The 19847-nt window shown below is 40.4% G+C and overlaps 1 protein-coding gene across 6 annotated transcripts in view; it reads left to right on the top strand.

Annotated features, from left to right (window-relative positions):
• Window positions 1-19847, top strand: part of PPP1R3A (protein phosphatase 1 regulatory subunit 3A) — a 60469-nt gene that overhangs the window by 23192 nt on the left and 17430 nt on the right. For 2 of the 6 annotated variants that reach the window (XM_068401309.1, XM_068401313.1), the window contains exons 4-5: window positions 726-3093; window positions 14821-14875. In XM_068401309.1, the coding sequence (XP_068257410.1) occupies window positions 726-3093; window positions 14821-14875 (2423 nt within the window). Of the gene's footprint in view, window positions 1-725; window positions 4132-4731; window positions 4828-9600; window positions 11298-14820; window positions 14876-16307; window positions 18162-19847 lie in introns of those variants that run through there. The other 4 variants (XM_068401307.1, XM_068401308.1, XM_068401312.1 and 1 more) reach the window with 4 other exon arrangements.

Raw genomic sequence — 19847 nt, forward strand, 5'->3', positions numbered from 1 at the left:
GCCTCTAATTGATCAGCTGGTGCTATCACTGTGACTATGCTAAAGTGAGAAGAGAGTGCAATGACAAGCAGGCATAACTGAATAATACAATATGATATTTGGGAGCTAGGAGGGAGAGTGATTAGTTTCTGGCCTTTTACTTGGCTAATCTAATTTCCAACTCATGTCTTACCAGATTGTCTAAAAACAGTCTGGTTTGAAGCCTGTAAAATGGTCCCTGAGAGAAATGAAGCACAGATAATCCTTACAGTATTTGTCAGTGTGAAATGTGTCTTTGTTTTACTGGACAATACTGTACATTACCAGGCTTTGATGTACTGTATCAACGCACTCATTTAAGCACCAGTCCTCCCCCCTTGCCCCACGCCTCCCTCTCTCCAAACCTAGAACCGAATGTATAGAGAATGAATTAGCCTCCCTTAAAGGGAATATTCTCTTCAGATTTAATTTGTATAAAATGCACTAGCAGCTTACTGAACTCATGAATAAAGAGAGAGAGTTCTGAATGCTATTTTATTTCCTGCTTCTTTCAGCACCACCATAAAGCTCATTACCTATGTTAAAAAAAATACACACAATGCAAATTTTGCAAATGGTTTGGAACACGTTTCTATAAAAGCTTTGTTACTGAAGACAAAACTTCCCATAAAGAAATCCTGCCTCCTCTATTTGCCATATTTTTGCAAAGTGCTTTTTGATCATTCTTTTCTATTCTATTGTTTCAGCTAAATCAGCACTTCACAGAAGCTAGAGGTACTTCTTCCAGAGATGAAAGGAATCTATACACAACAGAACCAGTTAATTTTCCAAGTGAAACTGAAAGATTGGAGAAAAAGCTAACCTGTGTAGAAAGAAGCAGTGACTTGCTAAGGCACCCTGTGCCTGTCTGTTCTTCATCTGAAAACACTTCACAAGAGATAGGAGGAGAATTAAAAGATAAAATTAAGTATTCCCTAAGAGATTATTATAGTCAGCCATCAGGGAAGGACGTCGCTGCTGGCTCGGTAAACAGTGGTGAGTGGTCTTTGGAACATACTGGTACCAGTGAAAGCCTTTTATCGGCAAAACATTTTCCTGGGAGAAAGCAGAATGAGGCTATCGATATTACGGCTACTGTCTCAAGCCAACAAAGAGAGAGCCACACAGATATTTCGAAAGGTGAAACAGATAGCGCCTCGGGAAGTAAGATGACGGAGAGGTTATTCATCAGTGAGGATGCTGCTGATACCTTGAAAGCAGCCTGTGAAACGAGACCAGAAACCATTTCTCCAGAGTATGATGAATCCATGCAATTAAATGCATGCATAGCAGGAACGCTGGATGGCAATGCTAATCCAGCTCCAGAGCACCAGGCGCCGCAAATGTCTCATCAAACTCTGGATTCATTGTTGTCAGATGCTGACAAAAATGAAGGAAAAATCAAGATGATTGAAAGCAAAGTTCAGGTACATTTAAGAGGAGATTTATATGCCGACACTTTTGCACATGCTGATGTCTCAATAGATTCCACAAAAAGCCAATATACGCAAAAAGAAGGAGTTGGTGAAATGTCAGGAAAGAACTATAACACTGATGCAGGGAAGGAGAAGAAAGTCATCGAGGTAGCAGACTTAGCACTAATCGGCGAGGAGGAGGCACCCAAGCCTTTCAAGTCACATAGAAAACACGCCGCCAAGGTGTTGAACACAACGCCTCTGTCAGCCGAAGACAACAAACAGGCGCCCAGGCCCACACTGGGAGATCCCCCGTCATCCTCTCTGGGGGATGAAAGGAGAGCTGAAGACACTTGGGAACACAGAGGATTCACAAGGTTAAAAGACAGAGGAAAGTCAGACAACACAAACAAAGGAAGACTGATAGGAAAGGAAAGCAAAGCAAACCCTGCAGAGCAGAGGTGGCAAGATGGTAGCGATGTTCGGTGGGGAGCAAGGGGGAACACAGGTCCTCGGAGTACGGCTTCCACAAAGGAGCTGTTTACCTGCCAGGAGGCAGAGAGCTGTGAAAAGTCTTGTGTCTCTGAGCAGGGTATTACAAAGGAAGCAGAGGCAGGTACAGCTTATATAATTAAAACAACATCAGAAAGTGCTCCAGAAAAATTGTCTGTCAGTGCAAAAGCAGTAATTGCTAAGCTACCTCAAGAGGCTGCACTAAGTGACAGGCCCACAGAGGAAAAGGAAACAGTGTTTGATACACACGAAGGGAGAAATGATGGTTCACATTATGCTCTTTGTCAAGTCAACACAGTGGGTGTATTATATGACACTGAATTTGAAAAGGAATCAGTTTTAGATATTTATAATGCACGTGTACATGAAACACTGCAAGGAGAAATGATGTCTTCATGCAATAACAGGGAAAAACGTGCCAAAGCACAACCAGACATCAGCAATATTCTACCTATAGGAGAAGCAATAAAGGCTTCTGCCACAGGAAAGAAAGAAGATTTGCAGCAGGGTTTATATTCAGAAGTATCTAAATGTCCCCCAGGTGGCCAGAAGCATCTATACAGTGATGAAGCAGAAGCACTCTGTAAGGAAGAAAGCCATGTTGGTGCACTTTCCTATCTACGTGCTGAAGCTGAAACAAAAATGCCACCTTCTGGTACAAATGCTGTGCCCCGTTACCATTATAAAAGCTCTTCAGTGGCATCTTCTGAAGGGTCTGCTGTGGCAGGAGATATGGAGCATCTGTACAGACGCTTTGAATTCAAAGTCATTGACAAGATTGCTGCTGAGTCAGGGTACGATTTACGTCTACCAAATGAAATGATATGTATTAGTAAAAACCTCTCTCCTGAATGTGAAAAAACAGAATTACCTTCCACTTCAGACATAGCGATTTCTAGAGAAGGAAGAGGAAGGAATATAGGTCAATTTTTCCATCAAGCAGAGTTCAAACAAGAGAAGTCATTGAGGCCAGAGGTTTTAATTAGTAAGCCTACAGAAGAAGTTGGAGGGACAGGCTCTCAATTTGACCGTTTAGTAACTGAGGGGAAAACGCTAAACTGCCTTGATGACTCACAGAAGGAAAGCCAGCACATTTCCGATTCCGAAGATATTTCTAACCAGAAGAGTGAAGCACTTAAGTTACCTAGTGAGTCTGCAGATTTAAAATATATTGCTTGCAAAATCTTTTATTTCTTCTTCTTTCTTTTATTTGCTGCAACACTCTACCACTATGATTTGATGGTTTGTCTTGCACTCTACCTGTTCTCCTTGTATTGGCTGTACTGCGAAGGCAGAAGAAACAAGGAGTCTGTCAAAAAGGAATAACACTGGTTGTCAGCTGTGCTCAAGATGGTCAATACTCTCTAACCCCTCCAAAGCGTTTTCACTGTTAAAGACCTTATTCATTGTTAGAACCAAAGGAAGCTTTCCACTGAAGCATCTTTTTTTAAAAGATTATGTATGAAGTTGAGCCTTCATATAAGTAATTATACTATATAGGACCATTATGTTTGGATTATTAAATACCTATATGAATATGAGTTCTGATGCACATCAAGTTAAAATGAAGTACCGCTGTTGCTCCTTAGCAGGATATGAAGAAACAATGCTTAATATCTCTTTAGTACTTAAAACCACCATTTTCTTGCATTAATTTCTTTTGCAGTAAAGCTTCATATTTTTCTGGGAGTTTTTTCTAAGGTTTTGTGTAGTACATAACAACACAAGGCACAGTATAGAAACTAACTCATTATTTTGGTACTGACATCGCAGTTGATAATCAGCTAATGTAATTAGCCAATGCTCTAAGAAATATGACATCTGTTGACAGGTTAATATTTTTTTCCAAATCTTTATTTCATTGTTTCGGCTTAGAGCTCCAGTGGTACCCCTGTTTGAAAAATGTAAGACTTTGACTTCAGTAACTTCATGTAACTTTCAGGATGTAACTGCATAGCAGAATAGACGTGCTGTTTCCACCTTGAAGAGATTGAAGGCCACAGCCACAAGCTTCTTACCATTCACTCACATGCTCGAATGTTTTTGGTTTTTGTAAATCAGGACTGTGTAACATGACTGAGAATTTCACTGAACTAAGTGTTATTCCAGACAAAGCCTTTGGATGACATTTTTTCATGTGTTGCTTGAGCATACCTACAAAGCATTAAATAAGTTTTACAAAGGAGTGCTATGACTCTGTTGAGCATGTCTGAATTAGGTTTACTGCTTTTTTCTATGGCTTGTTACCTAGAGCTAATCAAACACCAAGAGAAAACACAGGGCATAGCCCTGGCATTCAGTGAGGCTGCTTTGTGTGTTTTGGATGCGGCAGAAAAGCCTGGTATCTGCCCTAAGGAGAGCGCAGATTGTTCCTGTGCATCAGGAGTCCCACGGGGCAGGCATGCTGGTGGCTCTACTGCTCCAACATCGTGGGTCTCCTGTGTAGGGTCATGCCCAAAGTTTGTCCAGAAAGAAAAGGATCGACAGATTATGTTGCTTCAGCCATTTTCCAGATGATGGTCACAAATGCCATCATAGGTAGTATGTTAAAAAAGCACCAAGGCTACATAAAGTTACCGGAGGCCTAGAATTTAAGAAGGAAAAAACATTTTTAAGCTGTGTTTGTTTCCCTCTCCTCACTGGCACTGTGAAATACCACAACAACTGTGAAAGGCTTGGTTGCAATAAATGGCTGAAGCTCCATAATAGTGAAGTTATTTAGTCATTAGCTTAGCTCTGAAATAAATCTTTTAAAGCCCATTTAAAATCTATTTACATGTTTCAGGATGTGAGGAGACTGTGCTACAGGAGGCACCTTGGCATTCCTGTTCTTCAGGGGGGCAAAACTTTGAAGCATTGTGGGAGTGGTGCATTCAGTGGGGTGAGCAAATGTGTGGATGATGTATTGCTGATGTGCATGCTGATGGCTGGATACCTTGACAACTTTTGACAGCAATCCATGAATGAGTTATAGTGATGGGCTAGAGGCATTAAGGAGCAACATGGAAGGTTGTAATACTAGTGCAGGTATTCAAAGATGTATAGGAGCTAAATGTTCGTTGAGATAAAGAAATTAATTCAATAGGCGTTAGGAGCTAGATCCAATAAAAAGCTTAGGCTTAGACTTAAAGCAGGATTGAGGTTTCATCTGTGCAAGTCCAAAATAATGATCAAAACCCCTTCTTTACCTGGAGGCCACAAATGCTGAAAGAACATAGCCTTTTCATGATGTTCATAGGCACTTTTTAAAAAACCATGACATTCCCTTACTTTTGGTGGTTCACTCTCTGCAGTGTGACCAGTCCCTGGTCTAAGTGGTTCGGAATTTCAGCCTCACTGAGATAAAGACGTCAGGTATTGCTTCACTTCCCAGTACAGTGGGAGCTCTTGAGTAATGTCTAATATATTCTGACAGGACCAAGGTCCTCAGTTAGAGGGCTAAAAAGGTGAAGAAAGCAACTTGCATCTGTCCTGCTGAAACTATCACCGTGTAGTCAAGTATCAGACTCCTGGAGCCAGAGAGAACAAGCACATAAGACACATTTTAGTCTAGTAGTTAAAACCACCATGCCAGAAAGAAGAATCTTCAGATTCAGTTCCCAGTTCAAAGCTGCCTTCAATCTAATTTACCCTATAACTGTTTAAACCAAAATTCATAAAATCCAGAGCAAGGACAAAAACCCAGGTTCCTGTCCTGTTAGGTAAATGCTCTATTCACTAAACCACAGGATTCAAACCCATGTTTGAGTACCTTCAGTTTTACCAAACCTGGGCCTTCCATCCAGATCCTCAGGGTTTGGAAGGACCTCTGTGCATAGATAGATTCCTACTTTCTCAACTGAATTAAGCTGAAAGTGCTTCTCTGCTCAAAATAATAGCAACTTTGCTTTCCATTTGAGGGTAGAGACATTCATTTGCAGCTCACAGCCCAGGGGAGTTTTCTTCTCCCAGATCTTTGGTCCTAAAAGAGACATGTAAAGTCTGTTTCTTATACAAAACTAAATCAGGCATAGTCCAAATGCTTAAGCATCTAAGATAGCTAAATACCTTTAAATATATTGGACATAGGCCTTGTTGCAAGCAGAGCTGAGCAGTTCAGCCACCATGGAAATGGGAAATCTTGGTTGCATTTTTTTATTGAATCTTGGGGACTCCAAGGAGCGTACATTTTGGGAAATCTTTGCTCTTTTACTTAGGAGTCATGACATCGTGGAGCCATGGGAACCTCTGTGTGGTGGTCCTCTATATGTAATGTGCAAGTTGAAAGTCGTTTCTCTTATTTATTTCAACCCAAAATATTTGGTCGGTTGTCAAAGATTCAGCTCAGCTGACTGGACAGCAAGAAAAGGGGTCAGGAATAATTGATGGGCCCAAGACTCCGGGTGGAAGAAAATTGTTGGATTGAATCAGTCTCTGGATAACTGCAGAAAAATGTTACGGAGAGCCCAGGAGAGTCAATATGACCTGCAAAAAGACTGGAGGGGATAAATAGAGAGGATCTATTAATACAGACATTCATTAAAAATCAGTGAGCTTTTGGTGTGTGTCATGATATATTTAAACCAGTTGCTAAATATCAGCTAAAATTTAGCTAAATTACTTCAATCTCTACAGAAAGGTAGCGTCAAAACAGCTGTATTCCTGTGTCCGACAAGTTAAATATCTGGGTCTGCCATTTTAACATGTACAATCATTCAGAGTTGGAATTTAGGGTAAATATTTGAATGTTAGAATAAGTATGTTTCATCTACATACAAGTGGAATACTGTTAGCATTTCTCAGATTTGGAATGGGATTTTATGTTCTATATTTAAGATATTTAGTCAGCGTATCGTACCTTATGATTGCAAAACGGAACTCTAGACTGATCTGTGAACACAGGTGCCTGAACTTTTAAGTACTTATGTACTTAAAACAACAAAGCAAGTAATTTTATCTTTTTTATTTATCATTTGATAAGCTATCTTTTAAAAATCCTCTTATTTTTGTTCGTAGTATGAAAACAACGCCTTTAGAACATTGGCAAAATATTCAGCTTTTACTTCTTTCAGGGCATAAGTGATGTGTTGCGTTTTTGCAATGACTCATATTTAGCTTGCCTCAGTAACATAATTCTAGTTAATACTTTCATTTCTAGTATTTCCCGGTTATTTCTTTAGCCTATGCAACAGAAAGAAGGTGTGATCGTATGTGGCAGGCCCATGGTCATGAAAGGCTCAACTCTGATATAATACAGAGATTAAAACTAATATAGTGGGGAAAAGCTTACTTGTATTACTACAGGTGTATGAGGTATACACATCCCATACCACGAGAGGTGTGTCCCATGGCTGTTATCTGAACTGTAAGTGTAACAAATACCTTAATTTTCATATCATGGCATCTATAATCTGTTGAATTTATTTAAATCTAAATTCGGGGCAGCAGGGAGAGGAGGGAAAGGAAGTTCTATATCCAAGTACCTTGCTAGGAGATAGTGAGAACAAGCCACATCATTAATGCCTCAAATATTTTTTGTTGCTAATTGCTTGTTGCTTCTTATCCACCAATGACTTTTGGCTCGACAGTAGACAGGCTACAGAAGCAAGCTACGACTTTAAAGGTCTATTTAATATTGGAAGTGAAAAAAAAGGAGGACAGAGTATGAATTAGAACCCTAAAGGAAGGTTAATATTATGTTTGGATTCACTACACTACATTTTAGGTGCCTAGTGGTATCTGCACCCATGAATAAAACACCTAAGCTCTCTAGTCATCGAACCTATGAATGAGAATCAAAATAGACAATGTGTTGAATGGGGAGCTGCCAAAGTTATCTAATAGGAAACCCTGATGGCAGAGTTGGGTCTTATACCCCTGCCCTGTCAGAGAGATTAGATACTTAATGCTTGGTTGCAGGGACATGTTTTTATCAGATCAGGTTTCACATTCTGCAGCCCTCTTGTGCACTGAAGTACCTAAGCTGCTGCTTTCAGAAACAGAACACTTTGCAGAAAACAATCCCAGACTTCTGAGACTGGAGAAAGGAAAAGTTTAAACCCTTAAAGCATGGATTGGGACATTCATCTAAGAGGGAATATTTGGATATAATCCCTGTTCCAAGAACAACTTGTGCATTTTATGTGAAATTCTAGTAAGATAAAATATAAAACTGACACCAAGACCTTCATGCTTCCTCAGTGAGGTCAACTTCTTCCTTAGTCTATAAAGTCACTCTTCCAGGCCTCCACCTGTGCCTCATGAACCAGGACTAGAGAATTGTTCTAGCCCTGAAGGTATCATAGGAAAAGGGGTAACATCTCCAATGGCTGAGCCCACTGTGCTTTTTGAAGAGCTTGATCTTATAAGTGTACTTCAAGGTCAGGCCCCTCCTGATCAAGCGCAGTCAGTATTGCTCTGCTCGGTTACATAGACTGGACCAAGGTACTGGACTGGTAAAATGTGTAAATGTCTAAAGATAGACAGGTGGAATTTGTGGATTTCTCTCTTAGACCTACAAATGTGCTTAAATCCCAACACAGTCCCACTTCAGGTAACCATGTCCTTTTGTGAATCTCAGCTGAGCTTTCTAAGACTTGTGGCTCTTTTGAGAGCAGTGTCTGCAAAGGAGACCATAGAGGTACATGGATAATGATGAGACTCAGGATGTTTGCTGATCTAGGAGGTCTTGATGCTGCTGAGGATTCAGAGTTGAGGTGGTAATCCAGAGCTCTGGTATTCTTTGGGTAACAGGGGAGATTTTTTTGACCAAAACTACATATGCCTGACTGAGGACAATATTTGTGAAACAGGGTGGGTAAGTTGGAGGGAACCGATAATTTCTGCATTCTGAGCAAGCATGAACTAGGTGAGCTGAGTCATTTAACAAGTGAGGTATGTATGATGTGGTGGTGCACACGAGATATATGTGGGTGGCACTGGGACAAGTGGGCTGAAAGGTGAGAACTAGATTTCATAGGTGAATAGAGAAGAAATAATAAACAGAATGGCTAATTGGAAAGTTTCTGAACAGCCCTCTCTAGAGACGTGAAAGTTTAATAAGTTCTGAGTAGGTTGGACAGATAGATAACACAAATACAGTATTAGCTATATAAAGTAGTAAAAATTAAAGTATATGCTAACTTCTTTTTGTAACTTATCAGTTACCACTTAATGGAATTATAATGGAGAATATCTTGCCCTTGACCTTAGTAGTGAATGATTCAAGATTAGAGCATAGCTCTGAGGACCAGAAACACAGTCTCCTTCTTAGGATGCTATAGCTCTCCAAGGGAGGGACAGCCTCCAGCTGGAGCCATGAACCCCTTGTGGCCATTTATTCAGGTCAGTCCCCAGTGACATGGAGCTATGTACATCAGGGGAAAACAAAAGTACATGTCAGCCTGGGGTTATTAGTGCAGAAATATAAATCTATCTGTAAATAGTAAAGCTCCCCCAGTCCCTGAGTTGTCTAGTATAGTTCAGAGCCACCTAGGATCTTCTTTAATTTCTTTTTAGTATACATGGTTGCAGGAGGACATTCAGATTCCCAGGGACCACAGGGCATGAGCGTCCTTCACGTATGTGTGATAGCAAGGAGATCATAGGACATAGAGACTCATATGGGCCACTATACTGTTGTATTTATGTGGAAATTTCTTCTCCTCTCCACCAGGGGATCTTTCTAGGGCTGAGTATGACAACTGCTCCTGGCACTGCCTTCTCCAGGGGAAGACAGAAGACTGCTCCATACTGCCATACTTCCCTGGTATATCTGAAAGGGGAACGAGAACTGCCAAGGGATAGACAGTGAAAGAGACAGCTTACTAATTAAGGCCCCTTTGTTAGGGAGGAAAACCTTCTACTCCCAGGGCAATCAGGGACAATTAGGAGCAGCCTGAACTCTTTAAATACAACAACAATGACCTGTTTTGGGGGAAAGTCATGATGAAGCTCTTCAGAAACTTATTTCTTCATATAAGCTACATGCCTGTCTGTCCCTCTGTGTTATGGATGACTGACAGACAACAAGGGTAGGAGGCCTCTCTTATGTAGATTTCTCACCTCCTTGAATGGTCTAGGCAGTTGAATGGCTTGGGCAGTTAGACACACTAAGTAATGCTTTGACCACCCTTGGAACTAGGCAAACCTATGGGAAATGAGCCAGCAGCCACAGGGGCACTTGGCTTGTACCCATCATAATATCGTGTTATGAGGGACAGAAGTCAGGCTTTTATAAGAGATTATATGTGAAAGAGAAATACTGGCTGATAAACTACTGGTTTATCTGTAGCAAAGTATTTGCCTAATAAAAGGACCTTCTAAGTACTAACTAGAACTCTTTTACACAATTTTGTAGTGTAGTTTTAGTGTATAATCTTTTTATATAATGCAGCATTCTTGTAGAATTATGGCAGAATTATTAATAAACCTTTAAAAAGCAGAGGGAAGAAAGGAAGAGAGAGAGTTGGATAAGAGAGAGAAAAAGCAATCAAGCACGTGTCTGCGTTGTTCCATAGCAGGCAAGAGATTCAGAAATAGGAAAATATTATCCTTCTAAGTTCAGGTTGAGCTTGTGATCAAGACATCACTGTTCTCTAAGACACGCTGCACTCCCGAAAAAGGCACAAACCTAGACAAAGCCTTTTCATTTCAAACCCCTTGTATGTTAGTAATAACAACTACATCAGTAATAGCAAGCCGATTGATGAAGGTTGTGTTCCTGAGGGCAAAGGCAATCCCTCCATTAGCCTCACAGGTGAGTTGGGCAGGCTGCTGTAAATGCAGTGTTTGGATGGTGTGGCCGGGATGTGCTATAAGGCCTCTTTGATGGCGTTCTGCTTCCACATTTCACGTACACCCGTTCATGTGACCATTAGCAATCAACTAAGTCACCTATGTCCTGGAGCATGGACACTTGCCTTCAGTCTTATACTAACATGCATGGTAAACTGCACGTACAGTAATGCACTATTTTATGCATTACATGATATATAATTTGGTATAAAAAAATGTTTAAATAAGCTGTTATTATCTTGAAATTATCAAACATTGTAAGACATAAAGTGCAAGAAACTCAACACTAGCAACTGCGTCTGTGACCTTTTAGACTAGCTGATCTGGACAGACTTACACCTGTAGCTGTACGTCATCTTTTAGTGTAGACATATCAAGTGAGAAGCAAACACTGTGATTTTTCAAACGTGTGTTGTCTGATACTGCATAAGGCAACAGCATGACTTGCCATGTACTTTCCTTTTAATTCTACAAAAGTCAAGAACTTACACATTCAATATACATTGATTATAAATTAGATTCATAACAACTGTAATCTCATTAATTGCATTTTTAATAAATCAGTGCTAAACCATGTTCTATTGTGTGAATACAAAGTTACATTTTTTGCTATGCACTAAGCATCACAATTTTCATGTTTACTTGATCTGTGGGATATTTAAACCAGTCATACTGTTCTGGGAAAGTTTTCTTCACAGTCCACATGGTTTGACCCAGTGGAGGGCTCAGGTGCTCACCAGTCGGAAGTGCAACCCAGCACCCTGAGTAAGACTTCTGTGCTCACTATCTGATGCAATGGAAAATGAGCTATTTCCTATTTCAGAATGATATCTCAGAAACCCATTAAATATGGTCTTATGTCTCTTTAGAACAGGAAGGCACCTGGTGAGTCTAAATAAATCAAGAATTAGGTAGAAGCCACAATCGAGTGTACACAGTGGGGAAGAAGACTCTGGACAGTCTTAACCCCAGAGATCTTCCCTCTCCAAACTCCAGGTTGGGGAAGACTGGGCTACCCCACCACTCCTCTGCACATCTGCGTTTCCTTCTCTGGGGTCACTGAGAGGAAGGGACATCAAGTGTATGTCAGGTCTCCTGATGAGGATGACCAGGAGACCATAACTTGGGTCACGCTGTGGACCCTGCCTTACAATGAAAAGCCATCATGAGCCACTGGATTACAATTTTGGCTTTACATATCTCAGCTCCAACCAATTGTTGTTTTAAGCACCCGAGACCTTTATTGCATACAGACTAACATTATCCAGCCTCTTTAGTGCATGAGAGGAGACAGTATTTTGGAATAGAATTTAATGTTACTCTTAATTAAATTAGTAATAAAAACTTGCAGTTCCCCTTCATTACCTACCTTATTTCTTTCTTGACAATATTTTGCCTCCTGTCTGGCATCATAGCTATAATTACGAGAACTTCCCTTTTAGGTGCCCAGTTCTTTAATACTTATGTCCTTTTAAATGGTCATATTCCACAAGCATTCCCATTCAATTTGACATTACAGAGACTGCATTTGGTTTTTCATACTTCCGCGTAGCACAAAGGCATATTTATGCAGATATTTTACTCATATGCAAATAAAAACCACAGGATTAATTTACTACCATTACATTAGTGGCAAGCAAATCATGTCCCAAAACAGACTGATGCCAGATAGGCTGATGCTGGCAATCAAGCAGATAGAGCTCTGCTATGGCAAGTCTAGAGAAAAGTGACTGCAAGAGCAGAGAAGTCAAAATCATGACACTGCAAAGTCTATTGAATGGCTTCTCTTCTAAAAGGATGGGAGCTCTTCCAGTATTACAGATGCTGAAGATTTGAGGGAGAACCTCCCTAACCGCATCATTAAAAATTGCAATCCCCCTTCAAATATCCACCTTGATGTCTTCACAGTTTTTTTCCTCCTATTTGGCATCAATGGCAAAGCTGTTTATTAATCATGCTATAATTCCCCCTCCTGGCATGAAGGCTCCTGCAGAAGCTGTGCTGTGACTGTAGGTATCTCTAAATGGTGTGTTGCAGACAGGCGGAGGCTTGGTCAGCTCATACTCTGGGTCAGAACAGGGCTGCTCTCCTGGTGGGCAAAAATGGTTAAGCACATCCCCTCCCTGGGATTAACTACTCTGAACTACTGAGATGGGAAAGTGGTCTTTGGTTGGCACAAAGTATGGCATAATGAGCCCACATCTGCTTGGAGGAAAGGAAGAAAGAGCTCATGTATTGACTGGGTAATGCTGAAGGTGCTGAGGAACTGAAGGGGGCTGGAGAGGCTTAAAGTCATGCCAAGCAAATTATTCCACAAATCTCAATCTGAAATACATGAACTTTAGAGAAATTCTTCACATGGATTTGCTCATAAAATCTCATTGACTTCATATAAATAAAAAAAATGTACAAATTATAAGTTTCATTGTGTCATTTTGCAATGACACAATCGCAGTTTCAAGAAATTGATGAACTTTTCACAGTGATACTTAGAATTAATTCTCTCAAAGTATTAGTGGAAAATTTTTCCAGTAAAAAAGTAAGCATTGGACAGCACTGACAAAAAAATGTTTATTTAAAAACTAAATGTTTAGGGCACAACGTGTGGAGCAGGTCTGTGTTGCCTGAGGGTGACTGGAAGGTCTAACAAATCACACTGTATGACTTTTGGGGTAATTTTGGCTACAGTCTTTGTTATACACTACAGTGATAATCTATTTATTATATTATGAAGAGGTGACTGAGGGGGGACCTCATTAATGTTTATAAATATGTAAAGGGCAAGTGTCATGAGGATGGAGCCAGGCTCTTCTCAGTGACATCCCTTGACAGGACAAGGGGCAATGGGTGCAAGCTGGAACACAGAAGGTTCCACATAAATATGAGGAAAAACTTCTTTACAGTGAGGGTGACCGAACACTGGAACAGGCTACCCAGAGAGGTTGTGTAGTCTCCTTCTCTGGAGACATTCAAAACCCGCCTGGACGTGTTCCTGTGTGATATGATCTAGGTAATCCTGCTCCGGCAGGGGGATTGGACTAGATGATCTTTTGAGGTCCCTTCCAATCCCTAACATTCTGTGATTCTGTGATTCTGTAATTTCCTTACATCATATTAACAGCACCTCCTTGCTATTATTACCTGTGTTCTGTGTTATGAAGACTGTGTATTTTGAGCTGAATATTTTCCCATAATAAGATGCTTAAAACCACAGCTAGATGTTCATCCCTTGAAACTGAGTGGCAATTAAAACCACCAAATAAAACTATAGATACAACAAGGACATTTTCTGAGGATCCTGGTTGCTACCTGGGAGCTGCAGACACACCACTGAGCTATGAAATGAGAAGAAAGCAGAAGAGAGGATAGAGAACAAGCAGAAAGAAACTGTCATAGCACAGTTCCCTTGTACTTGGCTGGATTTCCAAACAGAAATCCCTCCTTGACTTGTACGTACTGCTTAGGCCAGCAATAGCTCCCCTACTTAGGATCTATCCTTCTCCAGTGCCTGGAGGATGGGACTAAGGTAGGCTGGATTTGTGTGACAAATCCTCAAGCAGCTGTTGCTGTCCTTTAGTAAGCACAGGGACATTCACTGGGCTCCTGGATCCCCTGATTATTTAGGTGAGAGACAGGTCTAGTCTGCACCCCTAGCCAGAGCAAGAGGGGTGGGAAATACTTAGGGTAGAAATGGGGAAAAATCTGTGTTGGAGTGGAATTTGGCTCACTGCTCTGCAGCAGGTATGTAAGCTATTCATGCCTGGGACAGCATTTAATGCAGTGTTTGAATAACTCTTGGCACAACAAGGTCCAAATATTTAAGTCTAAGAAGTAACGGCTGTATTTTTGAAGGTATTAGGGTAGCGAAATCAATGAAAGATGGCTAAAACACCTCTCAAATGGGCTCTTACATCTTAATAAAAGATGTGGGATAACTTTTTCTTTTGTAAAACATTTTCAGAGCATTTACTATATTATTTTTAATCTAACAAGTAAAGCGATTTCAAGGCCAGGCGGAGGGTGTACTAGGGGCAATGTGAGAGATACAGACCAAATGGGGACAAATATCTCTAAAACTTGCTGTCTGTTTCACCTGCAGGAAAGAGGGATTGCAGGCTGATGGCAGCTGACAGGAGCCGGGGCTCAGGAATGTGGTATGTGAGTGTCCCAGGTGCCAAAATGTTCTTTGACATCTCTAGCAAAAAAATGACCATCATTATCATGATCTCCTGCATAGCACAGATCATGGAACTCCACATAACGATCCCAGGATAAGAGACGGTGTCTTTTAAAAATGGACCGACTCTTGATTTAAAGAGGGTGAATGAAAATATATTATATCCTTTGATAGTTTGTTCCAGCAGATAATTATTCTCACTGTCAAAAATGCATGTCTTTTTTTCTTGTTTGGATGTATGCTAATTTCAAACAGGTTTTTGGTTTTGATTGTGCAATTAAAAACCTGTGGAGAAATCTACAAGGCACTTTAGACAAATGGAAATTCTGAAATACTTCTTTATTATAAAACTTCACAATTGTATAATTATGATAAAACAGTTTTTTACCTCTCCCTTTAGCTGGCTTGTAAAAATTTTTGAAAGAACTTGGCACTTCAAAGCTATAATTAGGAAGTAAAGATGTAAGAAATTTTTATTTCTATGAAACAAATGTAGACTTTATTTTAATTGGGAAAAACACTTTAAGTTAGTAATTTATTACAGCTTAACTGTTATAAGGTCACAGCTTTTGCGAATCAAAATGTGACTGCACTAAGTGTGAGACAAACCATTCTGAGCCAGACTCAAAATAAAGCTAGTCTCAGAGCCTCACTTCTCAATGAATAAAATGGGGAAAAAATGAAGTTATAACAGGTTAAGACCCGTGTGCTATTGTTGCACCAGGCACAGAGTCATAGTACATGCCAGATACACCTCTTTATAGCCCACAATACCCTTTTCCCATATCCATGGGGGGTCCCCACATCTCTGGCCATCTGAGTGTGCTCTGTGAGATCTTGGCAGCGATGCTGCTGCCTGCCAGCATGTTCCACACACAGGCCGTGGCACCACATGTGTCTGCATCCTGCTCTAGGAAAAGCAGCAGTTCTTAGGGACACTGCTGAAGGGTCAGAAGAAGGTGTGGAGATCAGCCACGCATCGTGGTGGTGGTGGTGGTGGTTCAGACTAGAGCCTACACAAAGCTGGAGTAATGTGCACCCATGTGATGGGAAACACATCTGCCAGCAGTGGCATGTCATGGGCCTCTGCCTTCTGCAGGCTGTGGCTAGGGAGATGCTGAAGTCTGGTGTGCTGTTTGGTGTCTGTTTATTATCATGGCTTCTCTCACTAAAGCCTAGCCTTACGTCCTCAAGTGTACGTCCTAGCATATCTCGTATGAAAGGTCAGTGTGTATTTCCTTTGCTCTTCACATACGTTATTAGCAATGACAGCTTGCAGCATCTCAGAGCAGAGCAGAACTCTGTGAATGTAGCAGAATCTTCCTCTCTGGATTAAAACCAGTTCTGGACATATAGAACATGTAGTTCGGACCAAATATAGTTTGTACTGCTCACCTCTTTCCTTGCAGTTGCTCAAGAGGCAGCAAAGGAACAACCATCAGAATGGGAAGCAAAAATCTTGGCCGTACGTATTTCTTTAATTTCTTAAGTTTCTGTGGCAGCTTAGACGCACGGCAGCGCAAGCTCTTCCAGCAAGCCGTCAGGTCAAGGTGTGACTTCAAGCTGGACGGTGGGAAAAAACGATAGGGGAGCTCGCAAGTGAGATGTCAGGAAAGAGGCATAACTTTTGGCACATTGGTGAAGGTGCCTTGTGGTTTAGGGTGCTCGGCTGAAATAGAATATGGGCCAGGCATCTTCAATGGGCACAGGAGTTGCTTTTGGAAATATTAGCTGCAGTGTCTCACACATGACGTAGCCACACTGTAGTCAACAGGGCACTGTAGGCTGTGACATTGCAGAGAATTTGAACCTGCAGTGTTTGCACAGAAGGGTCCACTGCTGTTCTCACACCTCTGTAAACAAAGGATCCTTTCCAAGAGTTAGGATGTTGACTTGTATAAAATTAGAACAAATAAGATGTGAATATTCACAAGTAGTGAATAGTGATTGTAAAATTCTTGAATTATAACAGTTTACACTAAGACATAACAGCATAAATTGAAGTTTGCATCACTGTTTTCAAAGCAGTTTGATCTTAGATATTATAATTGCTACTAATTCCGCAGTAAGACAAGCTAAATGAGAATGAGATTTACAAATGGTTTGTTTACATGTTAATTTTTCATTTATTGTTATTTTTACTTCACAAATTATTGTTGCATCCTGCAGTGCTCAGAAACTTATTTTATAAAAGTAGTATCTTGTTACTCGAGATGTGCTTGTGAGTGACACCGCAGTGAGAATAACAACGCTATATTTGTCAGCCCAGCAGCACTGATGTGGCTATAGAACAGAGCTGTGTCCCAGACACTGCATGAATCTTTAACAAGGTCATCAGTACTCCACCTAGATGCTACAGTTATGGTCACATTAGGAATAACAGCTAAAACTCTACAGATATGTGGCTTCCAAATCATTATTGCTGATGTTTATGTACTAGATTTGTCAGAAAGAACACAAATTGAATTTTAAATGTCCAACATGGTCAAGCTGAGTTGTCAGTGAAAAAAAAATTGCTTTTGACCTTGTAAAGTGAGCGTATAATTTTCTTGTGTGAATTTATTCAAATTCTGCATTTTAAAATAGCGTATGTGCACCTGAAATTGCAAACTGTAGAAGTAAGAATGTAAGAGGAAACTAAGAATGCCTGGTATGTTTAATGACATAAGTTTCTTAGGTCTCATATATTACTTTCACAGTCTCACTACCATTAGCCTCAATCCTTTTTAGTCCACCACACCAGAGAAGTGAGCTAGACAAAGCGAGTAACAATTCTCCATCATTCACTTCTTTATGTTATTGTGAGGATCAATAAATGCTCATTCAAAGGAACTAAGGTTAAACCACTCATTAATCCTGTCTCCCAGAGATTCTAAAATATGATTTTCTTTTCTTTGTCATCACCTTTAAAGCATGCAAAATGCAGTTTATGGAAAGTAGGAATAACACAGAAAAGAACTTGATGGAAGATTAAGCAAGTATTTGTGTGGGGAAAACTCAGTGTTCACTGAACAGGTCCTCTTCTAATCTGTGGTTGGGCCACTTGTAGCAGATTTTTTCTTGGTAATTTTTTTTTTCAAGGACCCGGTGTCTCTCTGTGCTTAGTTTCTTTTCGCCAAAGATTTGTATTGCTTCACAGACAAAAAAGTGTGTAATTGAATGTAAATGGCATTTTACAACATTTTTGAAATAACAAACTTGGCATATAGACAAAGGAATGTTCAATGCATCAGATCAGATTCAATAAAGCTGCTCAGAACACCTCAGAATGGCCTTGTTTATGTTTTTTCACGCTATAGTTTTTATCTTCTTTTAGCTGTCTTTTCAGTAAAGAGGGAATTAGACTCTAAGGTCCTTGAAACACCAAAGCATACAGCGCCTGTTGCAACTCTTTCATCACCTGTAACCAAAATGCTTTGCCCTGTGATGCATATTGCAATCCATTTATGCTTTCCTACCCGAACTTTCAGGGCTGGGACTTGCAGCAGCAGGTGCTCCAGCTGTTTGAACAGTACTGTACAGACTGGCTATCAGGAAGGTCTGCTTCTGTTTGATTTTGTGTTTATTTTGGCAAAACCCCTAGAGTTAATGTTTTTTACTCTAAAACAACTTTAAAACTTGCTTGGGAGTGAACCATTCAAGGTATGTACAAACAGATATATAACTGTGCTGGAATACAACTCTGGCTTGAAAACAGGGGAACTACACGTGCCCGAGCTAACAACCTACCTCGGAATGTGAATAAAGCAAACTCGATTTGGTTTGCACACATCTACTCAGAAGTGACATAAATTGTGACTCAGACCAGGGTGCACCTGGAATGCCAGAAAAATATATAAGTTGCTAACTGAACCCAGCTGACCACACAAAAGGATGCTCCAGTATGAGGAGAGGAAGGAAGCATGCAGCTGGGGCTGCAGGGAGAAGGCAACCTGCCTTTCCAGCAGCAATTTGCTCTGAAATCAGCTGTCAGCATGCATCCCAACAATCTAATACGAAGTGAGAGATTTAGCGCAATGTAACATTACAAACTAAATGTTTAAAAAATGTTTAAAAAATGTTTAAAAATAAATGCATAGAAGGCCTTAACGAAAAATTATTTTACTTGCCTTGAAATGGATATTTGTAAAAGTTTCAGGATTCCAGTTTTCCTAGAGAAAGAATTTACAGGAGTAGCCATATTTTACATTTTATTTCTGTGGAAAGTTGGTGAATTTGTATGAAAGTCTAGTCACATACCCCGCATGAGTGATAGAGAAGTATGTATAGAACTTCTTGTCTAGATAATTCATTGCAGTACCAATCCTATTCTGTAATGTTAATGGGATATTGTACAAGACTACCAACATATAGGAAACCACTCTTAAATGCATTCATCTCCTTTTCATCACAACCACAGGAAGAGAAACACAATGGCAGGATGGATTTTATGTCTATTCAGTTACATTTTGTACACAAAGAGAACACAAATATATTGTTAGTCTTTCTCTTTATTAATTGCCTCACTGGCTATTGACTCAGGCTCAGGTGGTATATTTTTCAAAAGCATTGATAACCTCTTTGTGTTCTAGGCCAGTCTCCTTCAGTCTTTTCAGGATGATGATTCCTTATTCCAGGTCAATATTACAACCACCCTTCCAACATTTATTGTAGAGTAAGAGTAAAAAATGTTTACACATGGTAATAGCAATGAGCTGGTTTAATCAGAACAGTTTTGAAAGAATGACTCCATCCATGTCCGAAAATCAACCATAAATGGCATGCCTGGGGCCTCCATACCCTGACTGCCTCCAACTGGGACGTGACTCTTCCACAGCATCCTCCTAGACAAACTGGCTGCCCGGGGCTTGGATGGGTGGACTCTTCGATGGGTTGAAAACTGGCTGGATGGCCGAGCCCAGAGAGTGGTGGTGAATGGGGCAAAGTCCAACTGGCGGCCGGTCACTAGC

Source organism: Nyctibius grandis, chromosome 5 (assembly GCF_013368605.1).
Source record: "Nyctibius grandis isolate bNycGra1 chromosome 5, bNycGra1.pri, whole genome shotgun sequence".
In the NCBI taxonomy this organism is placed as follows: Eukaryota; Metazoa; Chordata; class Aves; order Nyctibiiformes; family Nyctibiidae; genus Nyctibius; species Nyctibius grandis.